The 16,776-nt window shown below is 34.1% G+C and overlaps 2 protein-coding genes across 2 annotated transcripts; one reads left to right on the top strand and one right to left on the bottom strand.

The window, feature by feature from the left end:
* Positions 1 to 6,256: 6,256 nt before the first annotated feature.
* On the top strand, positions 6,257 to 8,242 carry foxl2a (forkhead box L2a). The gene has a single exon (XM_007232295.4). It carries the CDS (start codon positions 6,523 to 6,525, stop codon positions 7,444 to 7,446), a length of 924 nt encoding a protein of 307 aa, XP_007232357.3. The 5' UTR covers positions 6,257 to 6,522; the 3' UTR covers positions 7,447 to 8,242.
* A 4,714-nt stretch (positions 8,243 to 12,956) lies between these two features.
* Positions 12,957 to 15,600, bottom strand: rps28 (ribosomal protein S28). Its single transcript, XM_022679003.2, has 4 exons — positions 15,513 to 15,600; positions 15,176 to 15,223; positions 13,609 to 13,731; positions 12,957 to 13,072 (listed from the first exon to the last, which is right to left on the bottom strand). The coding sequence occupies exons 1-3, from the start codon at positions 15,549 to 15,551 to the stop codon at positions 13,609 to 13,611; spliced, it is 210 nt and encodes a 69-aa protein (XP_022534724.1). The 5' UTR covers positions 15,552 to 15,600; the 3' UTR covers positions 12,957 to 13,072.
* Positions 15,601 to 16,776: the final 1,176 nt, after the last annotated feature.

Below are 16,776 nucleotides of genomic sequence, written 5' to 3'. Positions count from 1 at the left end.
TGGTGCAAACATTTAGGCAGTTCAGCTTGGTTTGATGGCTTGTGATCATCCATCTTCCTCTTGATTATATTCCAGAGGATCGCAATGTGGTAAAATTAAAGCAACACATAATTTTTAAGTGGTCTCTTATTTTTTCCAGAGCTGTAAATGTAAGAACTTTAAATTGGTAAAGAATTATTGCCTCTAGAAATTATTCTTTATGTTTTAAACATGATAAAATGCCATACACATAGATAATATATAGCAACATTTTTGTAGTAAAACTAGCTATTTATATTTTCTAAGAATATCCAGAAAACGTGTCAGATTAAACTGTAACATTTAAAATGGATTGGGTATGTATCCGATTTAGGATCACAAATGAAAGTGGCTCAGATCTAATTTATAAAAAAAACGGATTTGGCCCGTTTACACAGCAAAAAAAAATCAGATCTGAGCCACATTGAGCAAAAAATCAGATTTGTGTCACTTCAGCCTGGTAATGTGGCCATAGCCTTTGGGAAGCTAAGTTGCAGCCAATGAGCACAATGCTTATGGTCAAATAATCTAAACATAGCTAGCATCGTCTGTTAAAACCTACAAATAAATGTGACTTTTTTCTTATGTTTGTGTACATCTCTTATCTTTGTGCTCGTTTAAAGTGAAAGTAAAGGCAAAGAGGGGGACTGTGAATTATAAGGGATAATAAAACAAATGACCGAGTAGTGAAAGATGAGATAAAGAGAACAGCAACTAAAAAGATGAGGAGCAGCTGTGTGACATGAGCATGGTATTATGTCTGCATTACCTTTCTGGTTGTCACAGCAACCTTGTGCGATAAGATCTTCTACAATTCATTGCCACCCACATGTCACTGGGGCTTTTGTAAGGAGGAACAGAGTGCCAAAAATAATATCTCATCACTTAGCAACTGCAGGGCATGAAGCGGTCAGGTAAAGACCACACCCACACTTTTCTCTTCTTTTTAGGACATATAGCAACCCCACCTAAAGTAAGAGAAGTAATTTATTGAACTGATAGATGCAATAATTACTGAGCAATTTTATTAAAGCTACAAACAAACCTACGATAACCTACGATATATAGATATGGTGGGGTGTGTTTGAGTATAGCTTTTAATACTTAGTATAGTTAGTGTAAGGGGGTCAGTATCAGTATACTGTGCATGTTGATCCTTATAACTTTCATTACTTTATTCCCTGCCATGCACGAGTCCCTCCTGTCATGAAAAGCTGCATGAGAATTTCAGCAAAATTGTTATTTGATGAAAATATGCTTTAAAATGAGTTGCAAACATTTTTAATTGTTCAACAACTTTATTCTGCTCAAAGAAACATATTGATCTTCTAAAATAACTCTAATTACCATGATATTTTACCATCACAGGTTAGACAGCTTAAGCTTCATCTCATTTTGAAAATAATATGAGGAATATTAAGTCAAATTAATATTATTAATTGCTAAACATGCATAATTTGTGTCTTCAGTCCCTTGAAAATAAAACAGTGTGATTATTATGATCAGGTCACTGATATCAAAGATTACTTGGACAGGAAATTCTTAGACATGTTTACATAGCTAGATTAATGATTGAATACCTAATTACTTAAAAAAAACATCTTAAAGACTTTAAAAGATACATAATTGTTGTGGGTTTTTTGTGCTATTTTACAATTTTATCCACTTAGCCAGACAGCATTATGGATAACAACTCACACTCACAGCTAAGAAAACTGTAAACTGAAAAGTGAAGCTTCATATTCCTCCATATATATAATAATGTGTTAATTCAGAGTAAGTCTAAAAAATATTTAACATAAATTAAAAAATAATGCTGTGAACACAAAAGGCACGTTTTAATGATATTGACAAGTAAGGAATATTTTTATTAAAAATAGACCTCTGTGTGCAGGGTGAAATACAAATCATACTTTTGTATAATAGAGAGTTACATAACACTTTATTTAAATAGATATTTTTATTGCACTGTAAAAAAATATATATTTTTAGTTTGAAACATAAGTATCCAAGTGGCTTAGAAAATGTCATTTAAAAAAGGATTTATTAAGTGAAAAAAAATAATAAAAAATAAGGGTCATTCACTTTATTTTTTACTTAGAAAGGCACTATACTACATACTGTATCTAACTACACTTCAATCCATAATATTTAAAGCACTCAGAATATTTAAAAAACTCAGAATCTCTTTAGGTAAAAAGCATTGTTTTATCAGTTCTTACCATACCCACAATTACAGTAATCACACACTTGTCTGGGTGTAAGATGTGTGTATGTGTGTGTGGGCTGTAGCTCCCTGGCTGACCCGGCTGATTCAGTCCTCACATTCCTTCCTCACACTCAATCATAAACATCCTCATGCCTCAATTCAAGCGCAGGAAGTGCACGAGGACAAGCATTTTTCAAAATTCATTATAGCTGAGAGCCCGTGCCCTCTTGTGCTCACATTGTAACCTTTCTAGCCAAGAACAGCTCCTACAGCTTCCATGAATATTTGTCTGGCCTCAGACTTATGGAGCCAATTCCAGGACAGAGGTTTTGTGATATATATAAAAAAAAAAAGTAGACAAACAAAGATCAAGTTCTAAACTTTAAAAACTAAAACTACAAATAAAAAAAGCATTAAGGAAAACATTAAAAGTTCAAAGTATTTTGATTCAGAACTGATGTGTAAAGTTTAACATTTTATCAAGAAACCAAACCTTTATTTCTAGTGTAGAGACCCAACATTCATGTCCATCATTTTAGAAATAACTGTTTGCCACAAACTTTGGTTATACACAAAGAGGTTTCATGCCACGTCATTATCCAAATCATTTAAAAAATATGTATAACCAGTACTGTATTGTAGTACTGTGTATAGTAGTACGGATATAATTGAGGTAGTTCTACACTATTTACTACTACCTAATTTACTAGGAGAGAATGGTCCTTTTTTGCCCTTTTGGGTCAATTTACTTTCACACCAGATTTCTCAGATACCAATATTGATCATTTAAAAACATCACAAAACAAACACTTACAAAACAGTTTATTTCTTGTCTTTAATTAATTAAATAAATACATACATGCCTAACTAAATAAATACATTACTTGACCACAGATTAACAGGTTTATCCATTGCTGCTAGTGGCCTTCAAACAGCTGATCATGAGCTTCTGCTTGGCTGGAATGTAAACCTGCAGCCTTTTGCCAATAAGATCAGACACCACTGTAGTAGAGTTTCTGTTTTGGTGGCAGTGCTTCATAAGAGGGTGCTACAGGAGAGCAGTCTGACTTGAACTAAAAACTTCAGACTCTGGCATTCAAAAAAATCACTTGAAGAGGAAAAAAAAAAAAGTCAGCATGGTCAAACCACTCAAAAGCGTCAAGCCCCTTAAAAAGATTCTAACCACTGTTTAAAGGCTGGTTTAAGACTTTATAAGCGGAGATGTATCCCTATGAAATTAACCCCCAACAACATTTGATTCATAATTGGAGTGAGGAGTTTAATTAGTAAAAAAAAACATTGCAGGTCTTTCAATACTGACTGAAAATAACTATTTGCAGAAAATTGACAGGACCAAAATTATTATATTATATTAACAATTACGTTCAAAAGAATTATTCAGACTAAGACTCAAAATCAGGGTGTTGGAACAAGCATGGGCAAATAAGCTCATAAATTAGCTCACTTTTGAAAGTGCAATTTTAAGCATCAGAAAAGGGATTCACTTATTTAAGTCAGTAAGACAAGCTGTTATAAGTATAAAACAATTGTGTAGCAGGATTATGAAACATTGAACAAAGCTCCATTTAAAAGCCCACTTTAAAAGCAAATGAAGCATGCATTTTTAAATGTTCAACAGAACAACAAACTTAAACTACACTGCAGTCCCTAACAGAGCTTTTATAACCCCAGCGTTCATTTTTATTTTTTTATCTTTTGGGCTAGGCTAAAATCGAGTGCTCCATCTCAGTTTCTTAATAACTTGTCACATTAAGTTTACTCTTCTTACCAAGGTATATAAGACAGGGTGATACATTTGTGCACATTTACACAGTTGTTCATTCATACCTGCAAACCTACTGTAGTTCCTGTTGCTCATTTTCAAAGGGAGCAAAAGAGTACATACCTTATCCGCTGGTATTTATAGTCCCAGGATAAGTTGGCGCATGCCCTGTGTATACCATATGGATTGGCCCATGTTAGAGGGGGACACACAATACATAAATGCTATATTTATTAATGTAAACTTTCTCTTTCTTGTTGTTTCATTGTTTTTTGTATTTGTGTTTTGTCTTTAAATCTTCTGACGTCTTTTATTTATTAACTGTGTTTAAATTAAATATGCTGTTATGGTTGATTTATCCCCCACCAAATGGTTGATACCTGTTCGTTTGAAACAGCATAAGGGGTAGATAGAAGAGGCCGTTTTTTGTTTTGTTTTGTTTTTTAAAGCATTAAGACGGATGTTGAAGTCTGTTTAATAAGTTTTTTTTTGCATATTAATTTATGTGGATGGTGCAATCATGTAAGACAATTGACATTTTTAATTAAGTTTCCAACTAACACAATATTGATCTAATTACTAAAAACTTGCAAGATTGCACACAAAAAATAATACAAGACACAGAACACTTACTGGTAAGTTTAAACCTCATTTTCACAAACTAATAAAACCTAACTGATTATTAGATTACAGCTTTGAGGTATACGTTGCACTACTGCCCGTGATTGGCTAAGTTAATTGTACGAAAATATAGGTGAAGGCCTAGATCAGGGGTCTTCTATCTTATCCGCAAGGGGCCGGTGTTCTGTTGAGTTGTGCTACCCATCGATAGTTGCTTCTTTACGGCACTGTACATGCGTCAAATAACATTTTTTTTATGTTATCATGTTTTTCAAGATAACTCCTACGTTTTTTTATTGGGAGGATTAAACAACCTGCTTGCATGTTTAAAAAAACAGTAATTGGCAAAAAAAATAATAAACTATAAAAAACCGTTTTAAATCACGTATATGACATATCTTTTTACCAGTGATTATTTTCACTGGTGGTTTCTTATTGTTAGTTTCCAGAATCTGGTGAAAGTATTTTCTTATAAAGCCTTTATAAGCCTTTATAAACCGTTAAGATAATGTTCGGAACTTTACAGAAATCTTTAAAGAAATCTTTACTCGTTAATCTCGTTAAAGGACCAATAAACATTAGATTTGCTGTACTCACTTATGAAATGATCAGCATGTGTCATGAGATATTAAGGACATATTTTAAGTTTAAATGCTGTATTCTCTTCTCTTAAAACGCAACTAAATATTGGCAATGCTTGATGATTGATGGCTCCACCCACCCAAGCCACTGCCTATTCTCACATCCAGGTCATCAGGTTGCTAAATAGCCCGTATAATCAGTCCATTGCCCATCACACACACATTGCTCCGCAATCAGCACTACAGTTCACCCATATAAACGCCTTGTGCTTTACATCTGAAACTGTTCTAACAGCCCACACTGCACACCACTAAAGAATCGCACATATACACCTGTATATAATTTCTATGTTCCATGTTCGACATATGATTTTACTCAGAATTATCTACATTCTAATAAGATCATTCCTCTGTGCAAACAAGAAATTTTAAGAAATATATGTTTCTTTCAGTGAGATATTATTAAGGCAAAGAAAAAGCATTTTTACAACCAGATCATCTGCAGTTCCTCATAATCCAACCTTAAATGGTTTAAATCATCGCCCAGCGCCGCTCTCCGAAAAAAACATTTACAAATGTCCAAGATTCTAGTGTAAACTGCAAAAGAGATAAAGTTTATAAAATAAACATTTATTTGTATAACTTATATAGCCATTTGTAATTATTTACCTGTGATAATATCACACAAACTCTTATTTATTCAGTGATATGGTGCAGGTGGAAGTGGAATCACTGTTTATCTTCTGTTTTGACAGTTAAACATATTCAAATGCTAACCAGACATTTGTCCGCATCGTGCATCGAAAAGTTTGTACATCATTTTGATTAAGAGTGTTGACTGAGGCTTCGGTGTCAATGAAAAGATAATAAGATAAATATAGCCTTTGACTCTGGATTTAAGTAAATATACTACTTGAATTAGGTGTTGAGTTAACACTGGTAAATGTATTATGTAATAATTATACTATCGATACTTTATCAAGAATCTTTTATGAATTTCGTAGTTAATAATTATATATTTAGAATTTAATTCCATTGCATTGTTTCGAAGGAAATTCGCACCAACAAGCTTATAATTACAACCTCGCAAAGAACTGAAGCATGGTGTGTGTGTTGCGTGTGTGTGCTTTGGAGGGCGGGTTTATAGGGAAACCAAACAGTATTTTGCCTCCTTCTCATGGCTCATCTGGTGTAGATGAAAGCGAAATCTGGAAGCTGCGGTTCAGAAGCGGAGGAGGTTTCGGGTTTGGTGTTCAGTTACTTCATCGATTTGTTAAAAAGTTTTTATTGTTGTTTTTGGTTCGCTCTTGATGATGGCCACGTTCTTGGGCTCAGAGGAGAGCGCCGTGGACCTCCTGGACTCCAGTTCCAGTGCAGACAACGATCAGATCAAAGAGGGAATACTTTTTGATGGAGGAGCCGAAAAGCCGGACCCCACACAGAAGCCCCCGTACTCGTACGTGGCTTTGATCGCCATGGCCATTCGGGAAAGCTCTGAGAAGCGCCTCACCCTGTCCGGTATTTACCAGTACATCATCACCAAGTTCCCCTTCTACGAGAAGAACAAGAAGGGTTGGCAGAATAGCATCCGCCACAACCTGAGCCTTAACGAGTGCTTTATTAAGGTTCCTCGCGAAGGCGGCGGAGAAAGGAAGGGTAACTATTGGACTCTGGACCCGACGTGTGAAGACATGTTCGAAAAGGGGAACTACCGGCGGCGGAGGCGCATGAAGAGACCATTCAGGCCCCCGCCGTCCCACTTCCAACCCGGCAAGTCTCTCTTCGGTGGGGACGGATACGGGTACCTTTCCCCGCCCAAATATCTGCAGCCCAGCTTCATCAATAACTCCTGGTCTCTGGCTCAGACCCCCGCGCCCGTGTCCTACACGTCCTGCCAGATGGGGAACGGCACCGTGAGCCCTGTGAACGTCAAGGGTTTGCCCACGCATTCCTCCTACAGCCCGTACTCTCGCGTGCAAAGCATGCCTCTGCCAGGCCTCGTGAACTCCTACAATGGCATGAGCCATCACCCCCACCGCCCCCATCACCCACACCCGCATGCCCACCACCCGCACCCGCAGCAGCTCAGTCCCGTCTCTGCCACGTCTCCTCCAGTTTCAACGGCCAATGGGACCGGAATCCAGTTCGCATGCTCGCGCCAGCCTGCTGAACTATCAATGATGCACTGCCCTTACTGGGAGCACGAGGGCAAACACACGCGGATTGATATATAACTGTCCCTCGTCATCTCTCCAGTTAGGAACCAGACTGATCTTTGATCTTTACACATTTCAGAAGAAAATAAAAAAGGAGAGACTTCTGGAGAATCGGGAGGATCACAACTGGAGGACCAGGATTGTAGGATAAGAACTGGAGTAGTCTTACATTAAAATTAAAATATGGACCAACTATCAACATTTGTAAAGATTCTTATGAATGCTGGTAAATTCACCATTTTTCATTATTTTGTTGATCATTCTCTCAACTTGTCGACTTTCAGAAAAGTTGAAGAAGCAGTAAAACTGAAGGTGTATTTTAAGTTGTTTAATGTTCACCAACATCATAAACAGAATGATCTAGTTGATCCGATCTCCTTGATTCAGTGTTGCATATTTATTTATAATTGTTTGAGAGTAATAGATTGTTTCAGAATTGCTTCAGAATAACATGTAAGCTAAACCATGCTTACCTGAAACGCATTGCATTCTAAAACGGTGTATATCAGTTAATCGATTATGGCCAGATGCGAGTCAGGCATCCCGTTTTGTGCCGAGGTCAGTTTTTTTTTTCGACGAAAGGCTGCTGTGTTAAAGTTACACAAAGGATACAGACAGGTTGTAATGTGTTAACTGTTTTAGAGACCTCGGGAGATTATTATTATTATTATTATTATTATTATTATTATTATTATTATTATTATTATTATTACTGAATCATATTAAAGTCTACATCAAATTTGGGGGTGTTAAGCACTTTGAAGCGCATTTTCAGTTTTCTATTTTTTTAAATAAAGTCTTTTTTGTTACAGTTTGATGTGGTGTTGGAATTCTGTGATGCTGCACAACAGGAACGTTTCTGAATATTTGTGAAGAAAATTGTAAAGAGGAAGATTTATTAATATTATTGCAAGTTTGAAATTCTACCAAAAAAATGTAAAAAAAAAAAAAGTTGATCGCACCAGTTCTATATTGAAAGTATTTGTTATTTGCACATTTATAGTTCTACGTTTTACGTTTCTGAAATAAAGCGGATATAAATATCTGTTCATCAAACACTTAGACCCAGTTACTGCATACCCAGTTCACACATTAAAGCTCTGAAATTATTTTTCATCTGTCACATTTAGGTAAAGTACAATTAAACTAATAAATATAGAGACCGGTTTCTATTATCTTCATCTTTGTTCCCAAGGGAAAAAGTATAACATTTCGAATACGTGCATAATTATAATTATTATAATAATATAATTTAGAAAAAAAACAAGAGCTTTTCCGCCCTGAACAAAGTTTTATGAGACTGAAGCAAAATAATGGAAATATTGGTGTTTACTAACACTCTTATATTTATATTTGATTTGTTTATTAATTTTTTGTTTTAGTTGTAAAGTAAAACATAAGAAACAAAGTAAGTTACTAACAAACTATGTTTCTCTGTGATACATTTACATGATACATTGATATGAGTCTTTTTCTGTATTTATTTATTTATTTAGTTAAATTTTTATTACTATTGCTTAATATGTTAACCACTACACCCAAAATACACCCAAAAGCTCCTTGCACTAGTCGCACATATAGAATTTGGAAAACTTTTTTTAGTTAAAAAAAACTCTACGTCTATTATTCGCTGTTGAAGCTTATTTTATCACATATTGTAAATAATAGAAGGATTAAAAACACACAAGCAGCCAACCAATATCATCATCCCATTCCATCGTTCCAACATACATCGATTAGGAGGCGCTGTGTGTGACACGTTCCTCCCGAAATTATTACTAAAAATGCGTGGCTTATTTGTTGGTGGATTGTTCCCTTTTTGGACCACCGTCGGTACATTCTTACCCCTGCTGACCGGGAGAACCCTGCATGCCTTGTCGTTTCGGGAAGCTCAGAACCAGTACCTGGACGTATCGGTGTGGTCAAAATTCTCATAGGTGGGGATTTCCATTTATCTCCCTTATTTGAGGTATTTTTCTAAACTAATGAAATTAATTTAATGTAATAATAATAATAATAATAATAATAATAATAATAATAATAATATAAATCTTAAATATGGGAATAATATAAAATATAACGTTTTCTTTTATTATTTTCATATTAGATAAAATAAAACAAATTTAATAATGACATTTAACAACTAAATAATTCGATTCGTTTTTTTTAGGATAAGTGTGCGTCCTATGCATATTCTTACTTAGTATATTAATGTCCACACTCCATGCAAAAGGTTTTTTAAGGTTTTAACGTTTTAACTAAAAATGACAGAAAGGATTTTTATATGCTTATTTTTTTTCCTAAAACGTGAGGCCTTAGTAAATTGTAGACAGCTTTTTATGTGAACGATTTACATCAAAAATGTATAAATAAGTTGTTCAAAAGCATAAGCATAATGTGTGTTTCCTAAATAAACGCTCTTTCTCTATTTGAGCACTACTAAGCTCAGATTGTTCTATAAACTGGTATAAGTGAGTTCACCGCAGTCTGACAGGGAGATAATTATTACACTAGTTCAAATAAATGTTAGAATTGTATATAATAAAATGTGAACTAGCTGCATAAAGAAATTATTAACACACACGTCCTTCAAAACATATTGTTTAACATTATGTAACAAACACAGATATTGAGGTTAGGACTACCGCTTTTCATTGAAATGCTCCTATTATTATTTGTATAATTACTTTTGCAGACAATCATGAAATGTGTGTACTGCATGTGTTCGGTACCGCCTTTTGCTGCGTTTGTGAGCTGTTTGTAATTTTGATACAGATTACAATTGCTTATTTTTTATTTACCTCGCATAAGTTCTTGTCGTTCCTGTATGTCTCTCTCTTTGTGACAGGTCTTTAGCTCCTGTCTGACCCAGACATGCCCATTATTCACTGCACTGAACTACTGAATCTGTTTAAATTCCCGCGAGGTTTGGGGATGTTTATTGTTTGAGATTGCTCCACGTGCCCATTGGGTGGGGGTGTGGGTTGGGGGGTCAACAATGTACATTACTCAAAACAGGAACTCTCTGAGATCTGATTGGAAAAGAATCCGGCGATTGTTGGGATGAACTTTTCAATCAGAAAACAGAAACAGTTCGCCTGAGTTTTCTGATTTTCATTTGATGATTTTTCCTCTCGAGCTGCTATTTATGGTCCTCAGTGTTTTCTGTTATCTCTGCACAATGAACATGACTAACAATGAATAACGGAAAAGAACTCAAGTTCAGAGATATTCTGATCTGCTGCTAAAGTTCAGAAATGCGACTTTATTTATGTGAATTTTCCCATAAATAAAGAAAGAGATATGCTCACAAGAGCTTAAAATAACCACATAATGCAGTTATTAATAAAACAGTTTTTCCTCAAGAAGAAAAAAAAATCTTCTCAGCGACCCAGAGTTTATCCCAAGGTCATCTCTACATGGGGCAAGCAGACTGTCACTCAAAACTTTCAAAATAGAGTAATGTGACCGATTTAGTAAATTAAGTTATATTCCTGATCGTGATTTAATCTGGAAAATTTGTTTCAGCTTTTTTTAAATGATCTTCAATAAAATGTTTATTCTAAATGAAATATATTGATTTAAATACGTTTTTCTCATTACTCCTCAACACAATTCAAAGTGAATTGAAACAGCAGAGCGATAAGACCTGTTGCACACGGAATCTAAAAGTCATGTCTTTTTATTTTTCTTTATTTCGTATTTAATAAAAGTTAGAAAGAAGGCTTAAGTCTGAATATGAATCAAAGCAAAAATTGAAATTAATTGCGGAAATATTCTAATTAAAGCTTAACATTTTAACGTTACCAAATATCTGTAAAATTATATATTAAAAAAGAAACCTTTTTTTAGGAAATAATTTTATTTTGCCTTTGCTGTGGTTAGCTGTGTACCGTGAAACAATCCAGTATTTTCCACTTGTCTACTTTTCTCTACCGTTCAAATCAATGTGGGAATAAAACATTTAGACATTTGTTGTCTGTTAGAGATGCCCCAAGGTAGGAACGGACAGTAGGAGCCTAGACGGAAACTACCGGTAGTTTTTCATGTCATCGTCATGTAGGGAATCACAGCGCAGGTCTCAAATATAGACGCAGCCGCACAGGTTCTATTGTTTTGCCAGTCAAAATTATTGTACCGTCACCATAACACATATTTATAATATATTACACTGCTTGTGATATAAAGTGTAATATATTTGCCTTATTATTAATAAAAAGTTTATATATATATATATTGTAATAAAACAAAAAAATATATATTTTTTGTTTTATCAAAGTACATGCACCAAACACTAGGTGGCAGGACAGTACAAAAAAAAAGAAGTTACAATAAGTAAGCCACTACGATTACTTTTACTCATATTAATTAATTAGTTTTCTTTCTAATCCAACTTAAACGTAGAACTATACACAAAGCTCTTGTGTTCACACTACCTTCTTTTGCTCCTCAAAGACTCAACATTTTGTAGATACTACTTTCGTAACAAGTCATGATTAGGCATTGAATATAAAACTAAGTCATTATTAATTTTTTTACCTCATTAATAGCACTACATTGTCCCATCCCAACATTTTTGTTATGTAATGTTATTTTTATGTTAAATGAAGCAATTGATCTATAATCAATAATGTTTACTGTAAAAACATTAAATAAATGAGGTTCCTTCGGTCTGCTATGAAATAAAATATATAGTATAAAGATTTATGTAATATTGCTCATTGGCAAAACCTTTTCTAATTTGGGGTTGTAGGTATACGTAAAAACATTTATAGAATATTCTATTCAAATTGAATGAGGAATCTTTAAACACACGCGTATCATTTTGAACAACAGGTGGCAGTATTTACACCAAAAAAATTGACAGATGTTCAAAATACTTAAAATGTGTCAAATTAGTAAAATTAGGAGCTTTTTCAATCAGCATACATATAGTCAGAGTAAATGAAGTTTAAATTTAAGGAATAAAAACATCAGTAAATAATTTAAAGTTCAAAACTAAATACATTTTAGCATGGTGATTGTAGCAGTTACAACCAAATTCCCCTGCTGTAATAATTGACTCCAGTCAAAACAGACACACACCTGACCATGAAATATAGCTCAAAAGCAAGTTGCTATGCATAAGAGCATCAGCCAAAATTAAAACATTTTAAACATCAATTTGTATATCAATATTGACTATATGGAATAGTCCCACATTATAATATTGGTACACAAGTAACCTTAATTACTGGAAACATGTAGCTTGCAACGTGGAAATATGCTTTAAAGCTTTGCATACTGAAACAGTGTTATATTAAACCATTAAAGCAGGTAGTTCCTGTGGACCTTGTCCTTAATCATGTATTAAATTGAACCCAGTTAAGTAAGCATCGATTTAGACTTGAGCTTTTCTCGCCAATTTGGAGCGCATACACAAAACCCATACAAATAACTATTCTCCAGCATCTTTAAAAATTTGACCAATTTAAACCAGAGTGAAACCATTTTATTTTAAGGAAACAAAGCACAAATCAAAAACCAGGTCAAATCTCTCATTTTATTTCAGTCTGCATACATCTGAAATCAGAGCTGATGGCAAGGCTGGTGTTAACTTGCTCCTGTGACTGAAAACATCACTGCAGTTCTTCACAGATGCACACTAGAGGAAAAAAAGGAAATGGTTATTTTAGTGATGCACACTAATCATTATAGACAGCAAAATATTGCTGTTTAAACACTCAAGTAATCATTAAAGTGGCAACATTTCCTAATGTAGTCAGTGACCTACAGTTAACTGCGTGAGAGGTTAACACAAGATCTGAAGATTAATTGTAATAACAGTCTTTTAAATAAATTTCTGATAATGTGGCTTTAATTTTTTATAAGAAAAATAATGAAGCAGCTCAGCAGTTTAAAGTGTGTTCTTAATCGGTTACCTGATGTAATATGATAATTCTTCTCATCAGAAATAAGTAAATCTATATACAAGAAACATGACCATTGTAAAAATAAACGTTTTGGATTTAAGAGTTAAACTGTAAAGCTGCATTTGCTAATCCATCAGCACATTGAATTGTATTCTATGCACAATAACAGCCATCAATATATTAATTAAAATGCAAGTAGTTCATTAATGTCTTATGGCTTAATGGCTTTTACAACAAAATGAAACAGATGCACATTAAAGTTTCTCACCTAGCGAAGCCTTCTTGCTTCTCTTTCAGACTCCAAAAGTGTCAGGACATCACCCTCTCTCACTGGGCCCTTCACGTTCCTGATGATGGATCTGTTGCTGTCATCCATGAACTCAACACGCACCTGTGGGACAGAGGAGATACTGATTCACACCTGAGCATTTACTTACCTCTGAACTTTGCTTGCTTGAACTGTGCCAGAAAGCCTAATGTTAAAATATGTTTTACTGTAATTCTAACCTGTATACAAGATTAGAAAATATCATTCCTTCTGCTATACTTTAATTATTCATCTACATCAGTCACACAAAGCAGATTTCCTACAACAAAGCCACTGCCACAGTCAACTTTTCAGACAAAAGAAATGCTGAGTCTGTGTGTCAAGTGACAATGCGATTTGGATTATGCATTTAACCCCTCAGAGAAGGCAAATACATTTATATACAAAATATGCAGAAATAACTAGCAGTCTCATAGCCAGTTTTCCAGACAGTTAACTAATTTCCCCAAATAATTTTGCAGAAACACACACCATGTTTGAATTAGATGTGTAAACTTTTAAGTCTTTACTTGATGCAAATGTTCATGAATTTTAAGGTTCTTCATAGAGATGACCAATGAGAATTTTATCACATCATAAAAAAAAATACACAATGTACTTTTGTAAACATGGATGCAAACAAATTGACATGAACTTGTGTGGGAATTCTGGGCTGATACAGATATCAGATATTTGATGTGTACATATCTGCTAATATAATACAAATGTATAACTGATACTAAACACCCTGGTATAAATGTACAACTTTTAATTAAAGCAAAACTTATGGCTTAATTAATACATTTAAAAGCAGTGCCGAGCAAGCATTGGCCAATTGCTGTATTGGTTTGAAATATTGGCCAATGCACAAAAACAAAAATTGTTAACTCTACTGAGTATCAGATTAAAGGTTAATAAGAATTCTCTTTTCCATGCAGAATACTGTAATTATTGAAAACACCCAAGATTCAGTAAATTGTGGAGTCCAACAACAGTGTTGTGTACAAATCTCAGTGGTTGGCTAACTAGCTAGTATAAAAAAAAGCTGTTTTCATAAGTAAATACAACAAAGTGGGGAAACTCTAAATATACTTTTGTTAGTTCATTTGCCTAATGTAAAATAGACTAACGTTTACCAAGTGTCAAAATGTCTTTAATATTGGGATAAAATATTTTAACCATATTGTGCAGCCCTAGCTCTTCAAACTTCATTGCTCCTAATTAAAAAAAAAACATGGAAAACAAGGTCTACCCAAAACAACTTCAAAAAGGTGGACACTTTTGTTTGGATAGCAAAAAGAATATATATATAGAATATTTTTAAAACGTTTATTTGCTTGGTTACTTCACTGACCATATCAGCAGGAATGAAAACTCACTTTTACAACTCCCAAAAAAAACACAGAACATCAAATTTCTGTAAATCTGATTAGGTCATATTTGTCTCTTCCACTTTTAAATGTAGATAATAAAGTTAGTAATGTTTAAAATGTTATCTATTTAATATAGAATATAAGGCGAGTCTTACCTGCGTACACTGGCCCTGAGAACCGGTCCTACCGAGGACTTTAGTAACCTGAAAAACAAAAAAAAAGTAAAGATTAAACCGATAATGAATGTGAATCCGGGTAAAACAAGCAGCAGATTTCAGATTTCACACAGAACAGAGAGAATCCGCGGCTTCAGCGCATGAACTCCACGGGCAGGCCAGAGCCACCGCGGTTATCAGCCTTTATACCGATTAAAACCACACTTTAAAACCAGCCTAGCCGCTAACACAGCACACTGACTGCTTATTAAGCCTTTTAATCGCCACCCGCGAGGGTAAAATGTGAAATTAAGCGCCTTTATTTAGGAAATCTTACTCTAGCGAGCTTGATGGGCTGCACGCGGCTGGCGTCCATTTTTTCAGCTTCGAGGGAAAGGAAGTCACGTGGTGCCCGCTCCCTTTATATACGCGGAAAAAATAATAAAAACATTATTTTCTAGATATTTTTTATTTACACGGTTTTTCCACTTCGATTTTTGATGTGACAAAAATCGAGCTACTACTTATGTATAAAAAATATATATATTTATATTGTATTTAAATTGACTACTATCCATTTCCGGTTCCGGATTTATCTGATAAAAGTCCTCTCTCACTTTTCTAATTATTATGTTTTATTAATTTGTTATTTTTTTTAATGTACAGGGTGACTGTATTATGTTCAGTATATATTAAATGATCTACTTTTTTGCGCTTAGTAAATCTACAACGCTGGTTTCTGCTCTATATAATTTTGAGCAGAACCAAAATTAATCCAAAATGAATAAACGGCTAGAAACATTAATTAAAAATACTAACAAATGTGTTTAATATAAGAAAAAGAATAAACTTTTTTTAAATATAGAAATACCTACCTGGGGTGACTGGTTGGCGATCTGATGATGTTGTTGCAGTCAGAGCATTTTTAAAAGATGTATTTAATTTTAAAAAGTTTAAAAACTTTCTTTTAAGCTTTCTGATAATATTTTCAAACTCTCGGTTCCATTATTGTTGTCTTCGAATAATGTATTATTAAATTATATTCCTTTTTGATATGGTTTCAATAAAAAAAAAACTCAGCGACTAACAAACTCTAGACCACCAGAGGGCGGTCCAAAGTGAGTCCAAAAATAAATGGGCTCAAATTTAGCAAAATTTCTCCAGTTTTTAAATATTGTAGCTTTTTATATTGAAAATTTTACTCATTTCTTCAACACAGAACAATATCAAATGTTTTAGTACCGAAGACATACATATTAAAGCATTTAAACCATAGTTTAGCCTTTTAAATGTGCTTTGGCTGTACGGCTGCAGACACCAGTAGCTCAACAACCAAATCAGGGTAGCAGTATTGATAACGCAAATAGTAGTTTGTTGTAGAAAATATACAGGTAAGTTTTTTTTTTTTTTTTTTTTTTTGCAAAATCCTTTATTGTGGCTTCTATTCTATTTATAGTTCTTTTTAATTCCTAGCCGTTTAATTACATTTAAACCCCAATCATTCTGGACTCACTCCTTATTATTTCTGGGGAGCAATAATGTGGGAATAGTTTTAGAGCGCCAACCACTCAAACTCTTTAAATGAACGATGATTTAGTGAC

This window comes from Astyanax mexicanus, chromosome 4, assembly GCF_023375975.1.
Source record: "Astyanax mexicanus isolate ESR-SI-001 chromosome 4, AstMex3_surface, whole genome shotgun sequence".
NCBI classification, from domain to species: Eukaryota; Metazoa; Chordata; class Actinopteri; order Characiformes; family Acestrorhamphidae; genus Astyanax; species Astyanax mexicanus.
Note: the sequence above shows the minus strand (reverse complement) of the source record. Positions and strands in the feature narration are given on the sequence as shown.